This window comes from Dreissena polymorpha, chromosome 1 (assembly GCF_020536995.1).
Source record: "Dreissena polymorpha isolate Duluth1 chromosome 1, UMN_Dpol_1.0, whole genome shotgun sequence".
In the NCBI taxonomy this organism is placed as follows: Eukaryota; Metazoa; Mollusca; class Bivalvia; order Myida; family Dreissenidae; genus Dreissena; species Dreissena polymorpha.
In genome coordinates, this window is record NC_068355.1 from 171,876,101 (window position 1) to 171,891,207 (window position 15,107).

Here is a 15,107-nt window from a genome sequence, read left to right on the forward strand (position 1 = left end):
AATTCCAAAAAGTGTTTGTAGGTTTCAAAGTTTCTGTTACTTATATAATTCATGACATATGCAAAATACCTCATGACGTAGATCACCTGAACTTTACTTCATTCTTGAGGCATTAGTGAGTGTAGCATGATTGTTAACGTGGTAAAGAAATTGTTTATTGTACAAAGAAGATATTTGCATGAGAAAACATAAAGTTACGAGTTTTTCAGGTTCATGAGGTGCCGAAAGGCAGTATACAGGAATGATAACTTTGTAGAGGTTGTTTGTTATAAATAAAGTAAATGTTTATGAGACAAAAAATTGAATTATAATTCATCAAGATCATGGCATAACTACTTGCATATGGCGTGCGGTTTAAAGAGATATCATGACAAACAATTAGCTTGACCTAACTTTCCTTTACTTTTTCCATCTGACGTTGGTTACCTGTCATGTTTGTTTTTGAAAAATACTAGGATTGTCATATATTGAAATAAGGTATCTGATCTATTCTCTGATAGGTTGCTAGTAATAGACTTAGCGGCAGTCATGTTATAAACAAGAGGATTGTGCACGGTATCCGTAGAATATACTTTTAATAGATACATCTTTTTAAGATGGATTCTCCTTACTTTTTTGCTACTGAATATTAAAATCACTTATTTCAATGTTGTTAAGTTTATCTTGTACAAATTGGTAGAGAACTATAAGATGTCACTACATACCAAATTTGGTAGCCCTAGGCCCAATGGTTATGGACAGGAAGATTTTTAAAGTTTGCACAAAAGAGGCTTTATATAAGCATATGTTCAGTTTTGTGACCCCCAAGGCAGGGTCAAATTTGAGCCCAGGGGAATAATTTGAACAAATTTGATAGAGGACTATTAGATGTCACTACCTTCCAAATTTAGTAGCCCTAGACTCTATAATTATGAACAAGAAGATTTTTAAAGTTTGCACAAAATAAGCCTTATTTATGCATATGTTCATTTTTGTGACCCCCAGGGCAGGGTCAAATTTGACCCCAGGGGCATAATTTGAAAAAAAACTTGGTAGAGAACTTTAAGATTTTAACACATACCAAATTTGGTAGAAATAGGACCAATAGTTATGGACAAGAAGATTTTTAAAGTTTGCACAAAATAGGCCCAATATAAGCATATGCTCCATTTTGTGACCCCTGGGGAACGGTCAAATTTGATCTCAGGGGCATAATTTGAACAAACTTGGTAGAGGACTATTAGATGTCACTACATACCAAATTTGTTAGCCCTATGCCATACGGTTATGGACAATGAAGATTTTTAAAGTTTGCACAAAATAGGCTTTATATAAGGATATGTTCATTTTTGTGACACCTGGGGCAGGGTCAAATTTGACCCATAATTTGAACAAACAAAGTAGAGAACTATTTAATGTCACTACATACCAAATGTGGTAGCACTAGGCCCAATAGTTATAGACAAGAAGATTTTTAAAGTTTGCACAAAATAGGCTTTATATAAGCATATGTTTAATTTATTGACCCCCGGGCGGGGTCAAATTTGACCGCAGGAGCATAATTTGAACAAATTTGAAAGATGTTCACCCCAGGAACATTTGTGAGAAGTTTTATCAGAATTGGACTTGTAGTTTAGGAGAAGAAGATATTTAAAGAAAAAGTTAATGCATGCACGACGGACACAGGACCATGACATAAGCGCCGCTGGCCTCTGGCCAGTGGAGCTAAAAATAAAATATCATACTACCTAAACATGAAACACAAAATAATGAATGCACCCCCTTGAGGACATGGTCATTGTTCTCCCTCTACCCCATGTAGTGACATTCTCTACACCTACTTAAATAACTGACCCCCGCCAAATACAAAATACTGGACGCACCCCCTTGAGGACATGGTCCATGTTCTCCCTGTAGTCCATGAAGAGGACCATCTTCCAGCTGGTGTTACAGCTCACTGAGTTCACCTCCATACAGCCGGGGTTGTCAGGAAGTTCAAAGGTGCTGGCATGCAGGGGCTGCTCTGCATTTACGGGGTTCAGTATCACCTTGTCACCCACAACCACCTGCAAGGGTTTAATATAAAGGGGCTATATATACACACACAGCACAGTTTACTGATACCCACCAGGGATTTCAATAGAATATGAAAACTAGGAGTCAAATTACCCTGTGCTTTAAAATTGCAGGGGTCAGAAGACATCATCAGAGGTCAAAATACTGAAGTCCTGAATTGTTTTCTTTCTACATATTTTTAGTTGCTCTGCTAATGTTTGTTAGTATAAATTTCAGATAAATACTTTGCAAAAAACAAAGGTTTTATTATACAAAATAAATTTCAAAGTTAACTTCCTGGTAAAATTTGCATCACACAAATGTAAAGGAGATATTTTGAAGAAGGATACTGCTTCAATTGAAATGCTTGCCCTCATATACACAAATGTAAATAGTTGTTTGGTACTATAAGTTCTGGACAACATGTTGGCTTACCTTATCGCCCGACTGTCTGAGCTTATAGAAGGGACTGATATAGAACCATGATCCCTCGTTTCCCGAGGCATCAAGGTACACACGCATGGCATTCCTCTCCAGCTGAGCAGGCAGGCGTTTGTTCACTGTCATGTACTTGTTACTCTTCAAGTGCAACAACTGAAGTAGACAGAACCAGAAATATATTCATTTATCACCCAAAACTCATTTTGCTCAAATGTTATAAATATAGCATTGTAGTGGGAAAACTGGGCTTAATGCATGTGCGCAAAATAATAAGTGACAACACTTTCTGATTTTTTGGTAGTTTTTGTTTAAATAAAGTTTCTTCTAAACTACAATCCAGTCTAGGCAGTAGTGTTGCCCCTGACCAGCCTGTGTGGACTGCACAGAATAATCTGAGAGGACACTTTACCCACATGCAGCATTAAGCCCCATTTTTCCCAGAGCAAGGCACATTAATACTGACAATTACTTAACAAGAGCACCGCATACCCGGTGCCAACGCTCCGCTGTGGGTGACCTTGACACAGTGACCATGACCTATGACCTAGTGACCCAAAAATGGGTGTGGCGTGTCACACTCATCAAGGTGCATCTAAATATGAAGTTTCATAGTTGTATGTGGAAGCACTTAGATTTTAGAGCCAATGTTAAGGATTTATCACGGCAGACACTGGACGACAAGCTGGCTATGACATTACCTCGGGTTTTCTCCAAAAACAGCCGAGCTAAAAATCTACCCCGGACTCCATACATTTCCTAAGGTGTGTTGCGATACTAGTTTTCATAATCTGACATATTAATCAGTATAGAGACTAAGGATACCACCCCTTTCCCCACCACCACCACCACATACCCAGGTGCATGTTGTAATATTCAGCATGAAATAGAATGAGAACATTTGTTATATCTTATGTAAGAAGATAAACATTGCACAGGCGAAACTGCATATTATAAGGATTAATGCAACCAAGGTTGAATTCTGTACATTGAAAATTGATGGAGAACATCTGCAGACAAGTTTGTGTTTATTGACAGACAGGGAGCAAGACAGCCAGAATCTGATGTTTGTGATGGGAGGAATACGACATTAGCATCTGAATGTTAGACAAATGTAAAATCCTTGAACACTTTCCCCATCAAAAGCGAAGTGAAAATGGCTTTTGCAACCTGTGAGCATAAAACCAGAACAGCCTGCAAGTAACTGTTAAGGTTTTATGCTGTTTGCCACTTATAAGTATCTTAAGGTTGCAAATTTAAAACTTGATTCTAGTAAAGAACATTTTAAATTTAATTAGATTTTCTAAGAGACTACACATGCATCAAAGTGCCTTTATAAGGGGTAAAAATTTCAAAACAAAAAATGCTTTAAGGAGGCTAAAAGGTTTTTGTATAATTAACAAGAGCTGTCCCAAGGCAGCAAATGAGGTCGCTGTGGTGTAATGGATATGGTGTCCCCCTAGCAACTGGGAGCATACTCCCACGGTAAGAGCATTCTTTAGATCTTCCTTATAGAAACCAAGTACTGGTTCTTGGCCAAGGAAATGGACTTGACTGCGTCTCAAATAATCCTTAGGCTTTCTATACAACCAAGCTAAAATCAATGGGCCGTGCTCTGTGAAAATGGGGTTTAATGAATGTGCGTAAAGTGTCGTCCCAGATTAGCCGGTGCAGTCAGGGACAACACTTTCTGCTTTTATGGTATTTGTTGTTTACAGAAAGTGTCTTTTTAGCAAAAATCCAGTTTAGGAGGAAAGTGTCCTCCCTGATTAGCCTGTACTTGCCCTCACACAATAATGATGATTACATGTGTGTAGTTTTAAATGTATACCTGATCTAAAACAATTATTATGGAGATGTTGCCATAATTTAGGATGCAGATACCAACATTTGTGTGAGCAGGATATTTTGACAAATATCATTTTCATATAGACCATACTGGAATAATATTTAAAAACAAGATGCGTTTGTGAAACACAATGTCCCCCTATATGATGTTTGACCTTGAAGGATGACCTTGACCCCTATATGATGTTTGACCTTGAAGGATGACCTTGACCATGACCCTTCACCACTCAAAATGTGCAGCTCCATGAGATACACATGCATTTCAAATATAAAATTGCTAGCTTCAATATTGCAGAAGTGACATTACATGAGCAATTTTGACCCATATATTTGACCTTGAAGGATGATCTTGATCTTGACCTTTCACCACTCAAAATGTGCAGCTCCATGAGATACACATGCATGCCAAATATCAAGTTGCTATCTTCAATATTGCAAAAGTATTCATTAAATAAGCGATTTGGGCCACATATATTTGACCTCTGACCTTGAAGGATGACCTTGACCTTGACCTTTCACCACTCAAAATGTGCAGCTCCATGAGATACAAATGCATGCCAAATATCAAGTTGCTATCTTCAATATTGCAAAAGTACTCATAAAATGAGCGATTTTGGCCACATATATTTGACATCTGACCTTGAAGGATGACCTTGACCTTGACCTTTCACCACTCAAAATGTGCAGCTCCATGAGATACACATGCATGCAAAATATCAAGTTGCTATCTAGAATATTGAAATACTGCAAAAGTGTACATTAAATTAGCGATTTTGACCCATATATTTGACCTTTGACCTTGAAGGATGACCTTGACCTTTCACCACTCAAAATGTGCAGCTCCATGAGATACATATGCATGCCAAATATCATGTTGCTATCTTCAATATTGCAAAAGTTATTGCAAATGTTAAAGTTGGCGCAAACCAACCAACCAACCAACCAACAGACCAACAGACAGGGCAAAAACAGTATGTCCCCCACTACTATAGTGGGGGACATAAAAATGTTTGCTGTTTAAGAGTACCGTAATTGTTATAAGTTTTATGACACTTAAGTTTTTGTACACCCTCTTTTTAGCCAAAATATCTTTTTGGTGACTATATTTTCTGGCATACGGGTTTTCGTCAATAATTAATGACTCCATTTTTTCGGACAGTATATTTTACAATGCTATTTTACTAGATTTCTGCACTGTTTTCGCTTATCTGGGACCCTTCGATCATGGAGTTTTACAACCGGGTTAATGCCATAAAATGCCCCGAGGGCGATGGACCATTACAATTGCGTTATTGGGTAGATTACCATGTATACCGGTAATAAACAATGGTTTAACCAAACATAATTTGAAATAATATTGTATTCAGGAAGCAGTATGGTTGTTTTTTATAACATTTTTGCATACCATTTCAGATAAGAGATTGCAAATAAGTGAAGTTGTTTTTTTATAAGCAGTGAAAGAAGAGTACAACACAATACAATTATTACACATTTATTAAATGATTTTATTTCAATATAATAATTGACAAACAAACATAACCTATCTATGTCTAAAAAAATTTGGACAATCATTTTTTTTAATATTTGTTGTATCTAAATTATATAATAATTGACAAACAAACATTACCTATCTATGTCTAAAAAAATTTAGACAATCATTTTTTTTAAATATTTGTTGTATCTAAATTTTTGGACACAAACAAAATAAATGAAAAACTGTCTAAAAACTTAGAGTAATTAAGGTATACACAACTTTTTAAGTATATAATTGCCCCTTATTTTGACAAATATCAAAGTAGAGTTACCAAACTCGACTGATGGGGACATCTCAATAAGGGCAATACAGGTGTAAAGTTTAAATGAAATCCATCAAGCTATTCATGTGAAATAAGCTTACTGAAAACTACAATATGTAAGATATATATAGCACTGGTTTGTCTAAACCTAAAGCACAACCATTTTCAAGAACAAGAACCAAGTAGTGGTTCTTGTAGTATGCATCTTTCTTCAACACACCAGACAAGAAAAAGAGATTAACATGATCCTGACAAGCCAATACAGTGAGCAAATCAAATAATACAACCAAAAAGGTGACCCACTCAATTAACACAAGCCTATTAGGTGACCCACTCAATTAACACAAGCCAAAACAGTTAGCATATCAATTAACTGTGATTGATACAGCTCTCCAAGTGGCACCTTCTTATTAGCAGACAAGGTGATGGCAGAAACTTATTTACAATATGTACAATATGTATGACGTCATGTAACTACATTCTGAGCAATATGTGCCACATTCTTGGAAAACTGGGCTTATGTACATGCACCCAACTGTATGACATTGCCTTACTGCACCCACCTGCATAACATTGCCCTACTGCACCCACCTGTATGACATTGCCATAGTGTACCCACCTGTATAACATTGCCATACTGCATCCACCTGTATGATATTGCCATACTGCATCACCTGGGTGACATTGCCATACTGCACCAACATGTATAACATTGCCATACTGCATCCACCAGTATCACATTGTCATACTGCACCCACCTGTATGACATTTCCATACTGCACTTCTTTGCCGAGCTCTTTCTGGTTCTCCTTGTCATTCTGCTTTTTCTCTTGTTCAGCTGCATGCTGCAACAGACAACACTCACCCTGTGATAATATATAGACAACACAGTGCATGTTGCCACAGACAACACAGACTATGTGATAGAAAATAGACAACACAGTGCATTTTGCCACAGACAACATAGACTATGTGATAGAGAATAGACAACACAGCGCATGCTGCAACAGACAACACACACCCTGTGATAGAGAATAGACAACACAGTGCATTACGAAAATTTCGAGAAACAAATTCTCCTCTTGACCTACGGACATATAAAGATAAGCCAAATGATTTCAAAAATTATTGCCGATCCTCGGTTAATAAATTTAAGGAACCCAACAGAAAATTATTATTTGACACCAGAAACGATCCCTGCTCCTTCTGGAAAGTTCTTAAAAAGGTAAAACAATTGCGACTTTAGATGATAGTATTTCACCGTCTGAATGGTATCAGTACTTTTCCAGACTTTTGTATGATGAAAATGCTACGAATGTAGACCCATGTACTGATAATTCACATAATCTCGCTGATCCTACAGCCATTGTCTTAAAAGAACAAATCACAATTGAGGAGATTCAAAGGTCTATTTCTACCTTATCTTTTGGGTAAAGTACATGTAGCGGTATTGATGGTTTACCAGCAGAATGTTTCAAATATACCACGGATGACATATCTCCTATCTTGTTACTTCTATTTGATCAGATATTAGAAACCGGTAGTATCCCTTTATCTTGGGGTTCAAGTGTCATAACTCCTATTCACAAATCTGGTCCGACAAACATTCCTGGCAATTACACAGGTATATCTATTTCTACCACATTATACAAAATATTTTCTGGCATTATAAATAATCGATTGTCAAATTGGGCTGAAGATAACAACACTAGATAGATGAATCACAATCTGGTTTTCGAAAGTGCTATTCATCTGTTGATAATATTTTCTGTTTACATGCAAAGTACAAAAATACCTTTCTAAGAGAGGTGGTCGTTTCTACTGCATCTACGTGGATTTTCGTAAGTCATTTGATAAAATCAATCATAGCAAGTTATTTATCTCCTTAGAGAAGAAAGGCGTGCATAGTAACTTTCTTCGAATCCTTAAAGCTCTCTATGCAAATCTCAAGTCATGTATCAAAATTCAAAACCATATCACTGATTTTTTCCCGTGTTACATCGGAGCGCGTCAAGGTGACAAATCAAGGTCGACCATCTTAAATCTATTCATTGATGAATTATCTGCCCTTTTACGCAACAGGTGTAGTACTGGTATATTTATTACTGACGATATCCCAGACATTCTTTGATGTTTGCAGACGATGTGGCCGGATGTGCTGAAACTGCGGCAAAACTTCAACAGCAAATTAATATTATTGACCAATTTTATTATGAATCTGGTATGGAAATTAATTTGGACAAAACTGAGATAACCGTTTTTCGAAATGGCGGTCCTCTGCGCAAATACGAACACTGGTTTTATCGTGGAAATAAAATCAAAGTATCTTCTGTTTATAAATATTTAGGTAAATTGCTTACATCAGGTCTCTCATGGTCGTCTGCCCACTCAAAACTAGTATCACAAGCTCAAAGAGCTCTATTTTCGATCAAAACATTTCAAAAACCTTTTGGCTATTTTTCAACTCCAGACTCATTAAAATTTTTTGACTGTATGGTGAAGCCAATTCCTTGGTTACGCGTCCCAAATTTGGGGCTATGAATACGTTGATTCTATTGAAACTGTTCAAAACAAATATTGCAAAAATATACTACATGTTGCAAAACCACAAACACGTGTATGGTTCTAGGGAACTGTGGTAGATTACCTTTATGTACGACATACTTTATCAATTGTATTCGATACTCGCAGGTGTACTTTATTAACCATGCAATCACACAGATATCCAAAACAATGTTACAATATGTTAAAATCGCTTGATGATGTAGGCAGAAAATGTTGGGAACCAATGTTAAAACTCTCTTATACAAATACGGCTTTGGGTTCATATGGATTAAGTCAAGATGTCGGAAATATAAATAGCTTTATTAGAATATTTAGACAGCGTGTTATAGACTGCTGTACGCAAGACTGGCACGCTTCTGTTGAAAATTTGAGTAGATGTTATCACTATAGGCACTTTAAAAGTCTTTTAAATGTTGAGAAATACTTGTCATTAGATATTTATTTCAAACACCGTGAAGCCATGTCCAGATTTAGATTATCAAATCATAAATTAAATATTGAACTCGATAGACATAGTGGTATATTGAAAGAAAACCGTATATGTAGTTATTGCCTACAAAATTTAAACACGTTAGTTATTGATTATGAATTTCATGCCTTTTTTAAATGCCATAAATATGATGATGTTAGATTAATTCGTATTTGTTTAACTGGTATACACATAGTACTGATCCTCAAGATTTCTATGTACTGATGTCTCCTCAGGATGCTGATATTGTTAGGAAAATCTCTCTTTATGTGTACCACTTGATGTTATTGATATCTCATGAACATTAATGCTTGACACAACTTTTTTTTGCGAAAACGGGTCTTATGTCTTAGGAGTTCCGAGTTCCAACTTGTTTTCTTTTATTTCATCATCTTTGTAATTGTTATCAAGACATTTTTTTTTCATTTATACCAATACTGTTGTCATGTTATTGGACGTGCTTTTAAAACTGAGCCACGTATTGAAAAAACGGGTCTTATGTCTTAGGAGTTCCCACAAGCCTGCCATTAGCCTTTTGAAATTTAAAATTACACAACTTTTGAAACTGTATAATTAATTTTGATGTTATTGTGTTATATATCATGGGCACAACTCTAAAATTGTATTGCATTATGTCATTATGCTATGTAATATTGGCCGGAGGCCTTGATTTACTCAATAAACTGTTCTGTTCTGTTCTGCATGCTGCAACAGACAACACACATCCTGTGATAGAGAATAGACAACACAGTGCAAGCTGTAACAGAAAACACACACCCTGTGATAGAGAATAGACATCACAGTGCATGCTGCAGCAGACAACAAACACCCTGTGATAGGCAATAGACAACATAGAGCATGCTGCAACAGACAACACACACCCTGTGATAGAGAAAAGACAACACAGTGCCTGCTGCAACAGACAACACACACCCTGTGATAGTGAATAGACAACAAAGTGCATGCTGCAACAGACAACACACCCTGTGATATAGAATAGACAAAACAGTGAATGCTGCAATAGACAACACACACCATGTGATAGAGAATAGACAACACAGTGCATGCTGCAACAGACAACACACACCCTGTGATAATAAATAGACAACACAGTGCATGCTGCAACAGACAGCACACACCCTGTGATAGAGAATAGACAACACAGTGCATGCTGCAACAGACAACACACCCTGTGATAGAGAATAGACAAAACAGTGAATGCTGCAACAGACAACACACACCATGTGATAGAGATTAGACAACACAGTGCATGCTGCAACATAAAACACACACCCTGTGATAGAGAATAGACAACACAGTGGATGCTGCAACAGACCACACACACACCATGTGATAGAGAATAGACAACACAGTGGTTGCTGCAACAGACAACACACACCCTGTGATAGAGAATAGACAACACAGTGCATGCTGCAACAGACAACACTCACCCTGTGATAGAGAATAGACAACACCGTGCATGCTGCAAAATACAACACACACCCTGTGATAGAGAATAGACAAAACAGTGAGTGCTGCAACAGACAACACACACCATGTGATAGAGAATAGACAACACAGTGCATGTTGCAACATAAAACACACACCCTGTGATAGAGAATAGACAACACAGTGGATGCTGCAACAGACAACACACACCATGTGATAGAGAATAGACAACACAGTGGATGCTGCAACAGACAACACACACCCTGTGATAGAGAATAGACAACACAGTGCATGCTGCAACAGACAACACTCACCCTGTGATAGAGAATAGACAACACCGTGCATGCTGCAAAATACAACACACACCCTGTGATAGACAATAGACAACACAGTGGATGCTGCAACAGACAACACACACCATGTGATAGAGAATAGACAACACAATGGATGCTGCAACAGACAACACACACCCTGTGATAGAGAATAGACAACACAGTGCATGCTCTAACAAACAACACACACCATGTGATAGAGAATAGACAACACAGTGCATGCTGCAACAGACAACACACACCCTGTGATAGAGAATAGACAACACAGTGTCTGCTGCAACAGACAACACACACCCTGTGATAGAGAATAGACAACACAGTGTATGTTGCCACAAACAACACACACTCTGTGATAGAGAATAGACAACACAGTGCATGCTGCAACAGACAACACTCAACCTGTGATAGAAAATGGACAACACAGTGCATGCTGCAACAGACAACACACACCCTGTGATAGAGAATAGACAACACAGTGTATGTTGCCACAAACAACACACACTCTGTGATAGAGAATAGACAACACAGTGCGTGCTGCAACAGACAACACTCAACCTGTGACAGAAAATGGACAACACAGTGCATGCTGCAACAGACAACACACACCCTGTGATAGAGAATAGACAACACAGTGGATGTTGCAACAGACAACACACACCCTGTGATAGAGAATAAACAATACAGAGCATGCTGCAACATAAAACACACACCCTGTGATAGACAATAGACAACGCAGTGCATTCTGCAACAGACAACACACACCCTGTGATAGAGAATAGTCAAGCAGTGCATGCTGCAACAGACAACACACACCCTGTGATAGAGAATAGACAACACAGTGCATGCTGCAACATACAGCACACACCCTGTGATAGAGAATAGACAACACAGAGCATACTGCAACATAAAACACACACCCTGTGATAGATAATGGACAACACAGAGCATGCTGCAACATAAAACACTAAACACTGCATCTGAGAATGGATATAACAGATTCTGATAATAAGCCTCTAGAAATTAATAATGTTGCAGAAAACAACTTTCAAGGATTTTCATGGATTTCTTTTCATAAAAACAAAGTATGGTACACAATTTTTTTATCAATTTTTATTCCAAGGCCGCCCAAAAAACAGAAGTAAACACATGTCTTGGCTACATATATTTTAAATCAAGACTTATCTAAGATTCTGAAGATATTCACAATCAACAGAATGCAATCTGTATCCTGTATAACAGTATGATGTCAAACATACAACTTGGACTGGATATTTTTTGTATTTGATTTCTTGTGAAAAGAAGCTCTGAATTTATTCCTTTTTTCTAATATTTGGGTACTTATCATGGATATTGTGATAAACAGAAATGATTGTAAATATGTAATAACGGTCAAAGATCATGTTATGATAAGCTCTTTCCAACTCAGAAGCAAAGTGAAAATGGTGATGTGCAAACAGCATAAAACCAGAATAGCCCACGAGTAACTTGCAGTATGTTCAGGTTTTATGCTGTTCGCTGCTCATCAGTATCTAAGATTTGGAAATGAAGTCTTTTAAACTTGAATCCAGTAAGAATTTTAAGGTCTTTAATTAAATTTAACTTTTTAAGGGACTACAAATGCGTCAAAATATTATATAAGTGGGAAAGGTTTAAATAGGCAGCGTTCAAGAAAACAGGGCTTAATGCATGTGTTTAAAGAGTAATCCTGTAGTTGCCACAAGTTAATCAGGAACAACACGTTGCAACTAAGAGATGACCATGATTAGCATGGTTTATGGAATAATAAATAGTTAGTTTATCTATCACAAATAAAGAACAACATAAAACTCCAACATTCCTATATGATAACTAGAAGTGTAAACTGATAATAAGACAGATATAAAACAAACATTGTAAATTAAACACCCTAAACACTTATGAAAAAGATACCGCTTCAGTCATATAATTTAATTTTAAACCACCAATAAATTTTATAAAGTTGCCAACCAGTAAGCAAACAAATGCTGACTAAAGTAAAACTAAATCTGTAAGTCAAAAAGTGGATGAATCATTCTAATGTCGGCCCACATTTTAATGATCCTAGTGAAGCATAACACTATCAAAGAGCTGCTCTCTGTGAAAAGAGGGTTTAATGCATGTGCATAAAGAGTCGTTCTTAATTAGCCTGTGCAGGTGTGTGTTGTCTTTGACAGAGCAGGCCCCAAGTATTCCCCATGAATGACCTGTCTAATGCATCTTGGATCAAACTACCCACAGGGTGAACAGTAATATCAGTTAAGTTTACAGCAAACCAAGATTAATCTAATACCCATGAACTCTATTAGCATTAATTATGTGCTAATGGTGAAATTACAATTACAGTGAATCAAGCAAACCTTTTTCTAAAATGAGTGGTTCATTTTGAACTTCCGATAAAAAAGCATTTTAAGCTCTAACAGCAAGCTCCAGTTGGCAATATCTTGAAAGGTGAATATGAATAATTCTTATGATGCTATCCATATTAAAAGGTTATTAAATAATGATCTATGTCAGTAAAAGTGTTAGCCAAAATGCTGTAACAGTTTAATTGTCTATCTAAACAAGGGCTGTTTGTAAAACATGCATGCCCCCCATATGGGCTGTCAGTTGTAGTGGCAGCCATTGTGTGAATACGTGTTTTGGCACTGTGACCTTGACCTTTGACCTAGTGACCTGAAAATCAATTGGGGTCATCTGCGAGTCATGATCAATGTACCGATGAAGTGTCATGATCCTAGGAGTAAGCTTTCTTGTGTTATCATACGGAAACCATTTTACTGTGTCAAGTCACCATGACCTTGACCTTTGACCTAGTGACCTGAAAGTCTATAGGGGTCATCTGCGAGTCATGATCAATGTACCTATGAAGTTTCAAGATCCTAGGCGCAAGCGTTCTTGAGTTATCATCCGGAAACCATTTTTCTAAGTTGAGTCATCGTGACCTTGACCTTCGACCTAGTGACCTGAAAATCATTAGGGGTCATCTGCGAGTCATGATCAATGTACCTGTGAAGTTTCATGATCCTAGGCATAAGCGTTCTTGAGTTATCATCCGGAAACCATTTTGCTATTTTGGGTCACCGTGACCTTGACCTTTAACCTGAAAATCAATAGGGGTCATCTGCGAGTCATGATCAATGCATCTATGAAGTTTCATGATCCTAGGCCTAAGCGTTCTTGAGTTATCATCCGGAAACCATCTGGTTGACGGACATACATACGGACGTACATACAGACGGACCGACCGACAATATACAAAAAACAATATACCCCCTCTTTTTCGAAGGGGGGCAAAAAAACTAGGCATAAGCTTCTCTTATTAGTGTTGAATTCCAAACATAATAAGTACATGCAGTTGAAAAATCAGAAATCAAATTATACTTTTCTAGGAATACTACAATGATGTTACCATGGTAACATAATTCTCAAGTGTGATAGAAAGAGTCATGTAAATCAATTCTTCCACAAGTCATACATGTACAAACTAAGAACAAATTAATCGAAAGGCATTGGAAAAGGGAAAAAATAGGTTACAGCCTCACGGCTATGCATAGATCTTTTTAGTGCATGTTTTAATAAAAACAGCAAGAGCATGCACGTTTTAATAACAACACAAAAGGACTTGGCAAGAAAACAATTCCAACGTTAGCCCATTCGGCAGTTGTGTTGAGGGCATCAACATTTAGCAGTGATTTGTCACAAAACAATGAATTTGATACTTCACAACATAAACATGATGGCATAAAAAGCTGATATAGAAGATTCAGAAACAAAGTTGGCATATTGACCGGTCAATTGAGTATTGACCGGGCCAGCGGTCAATGCCCGGTTAAAACCGGTCAATACTGGTCATTACTGGTCGATTGAAAATTGTAGCATTTAAACATCACAAAGGAGCAATTTTATGTTAAATGAATAATTATTCTGTAATTAATAAACTCTTTTCTGAGTTGTTTATTGTAAACAAAATCTTTAAAGCTGTAAAAAGTTACTTCTCTATTATTTATGGAAACAGCCTCAAATACATAGGGACTAAGGCAATGTCTTTATCTCAGTGTATCACATCTGTTACTAAAGTATTATTACTATTGTAGGTACCATAGTATTTCACTTATCTATTGATATATCTATTTGATAAGCAGATGGACAAACAGAACT

The 15,107-nt window shown here is 37.1% G+C and overlaps 1 protein-coding gene across 1 annotated transcript in view; it reads right to left on the minus strand.

Moving 5' to 3' along the window:
* Window positions 1–15,107, minus strand: part of LOC127861130 (inositol 1,4,5-trisphosphate receptor type 1-like) — a 169,175-nt gene that overhangs the window by 123,950 nt on the left and 30,118 nt on the right. The window contains 3 exon segments of the mRNA XM_052399507.1: window positions 1,863–2,045; window positions 2,470–2,628; window positions 6,875–6,961. Coding sequence (XP_052255467.1) covers window positions 1,863–2,045; window positions 2,470–2,628; window positions 6,875–6,961 — 429 coding nt within the window.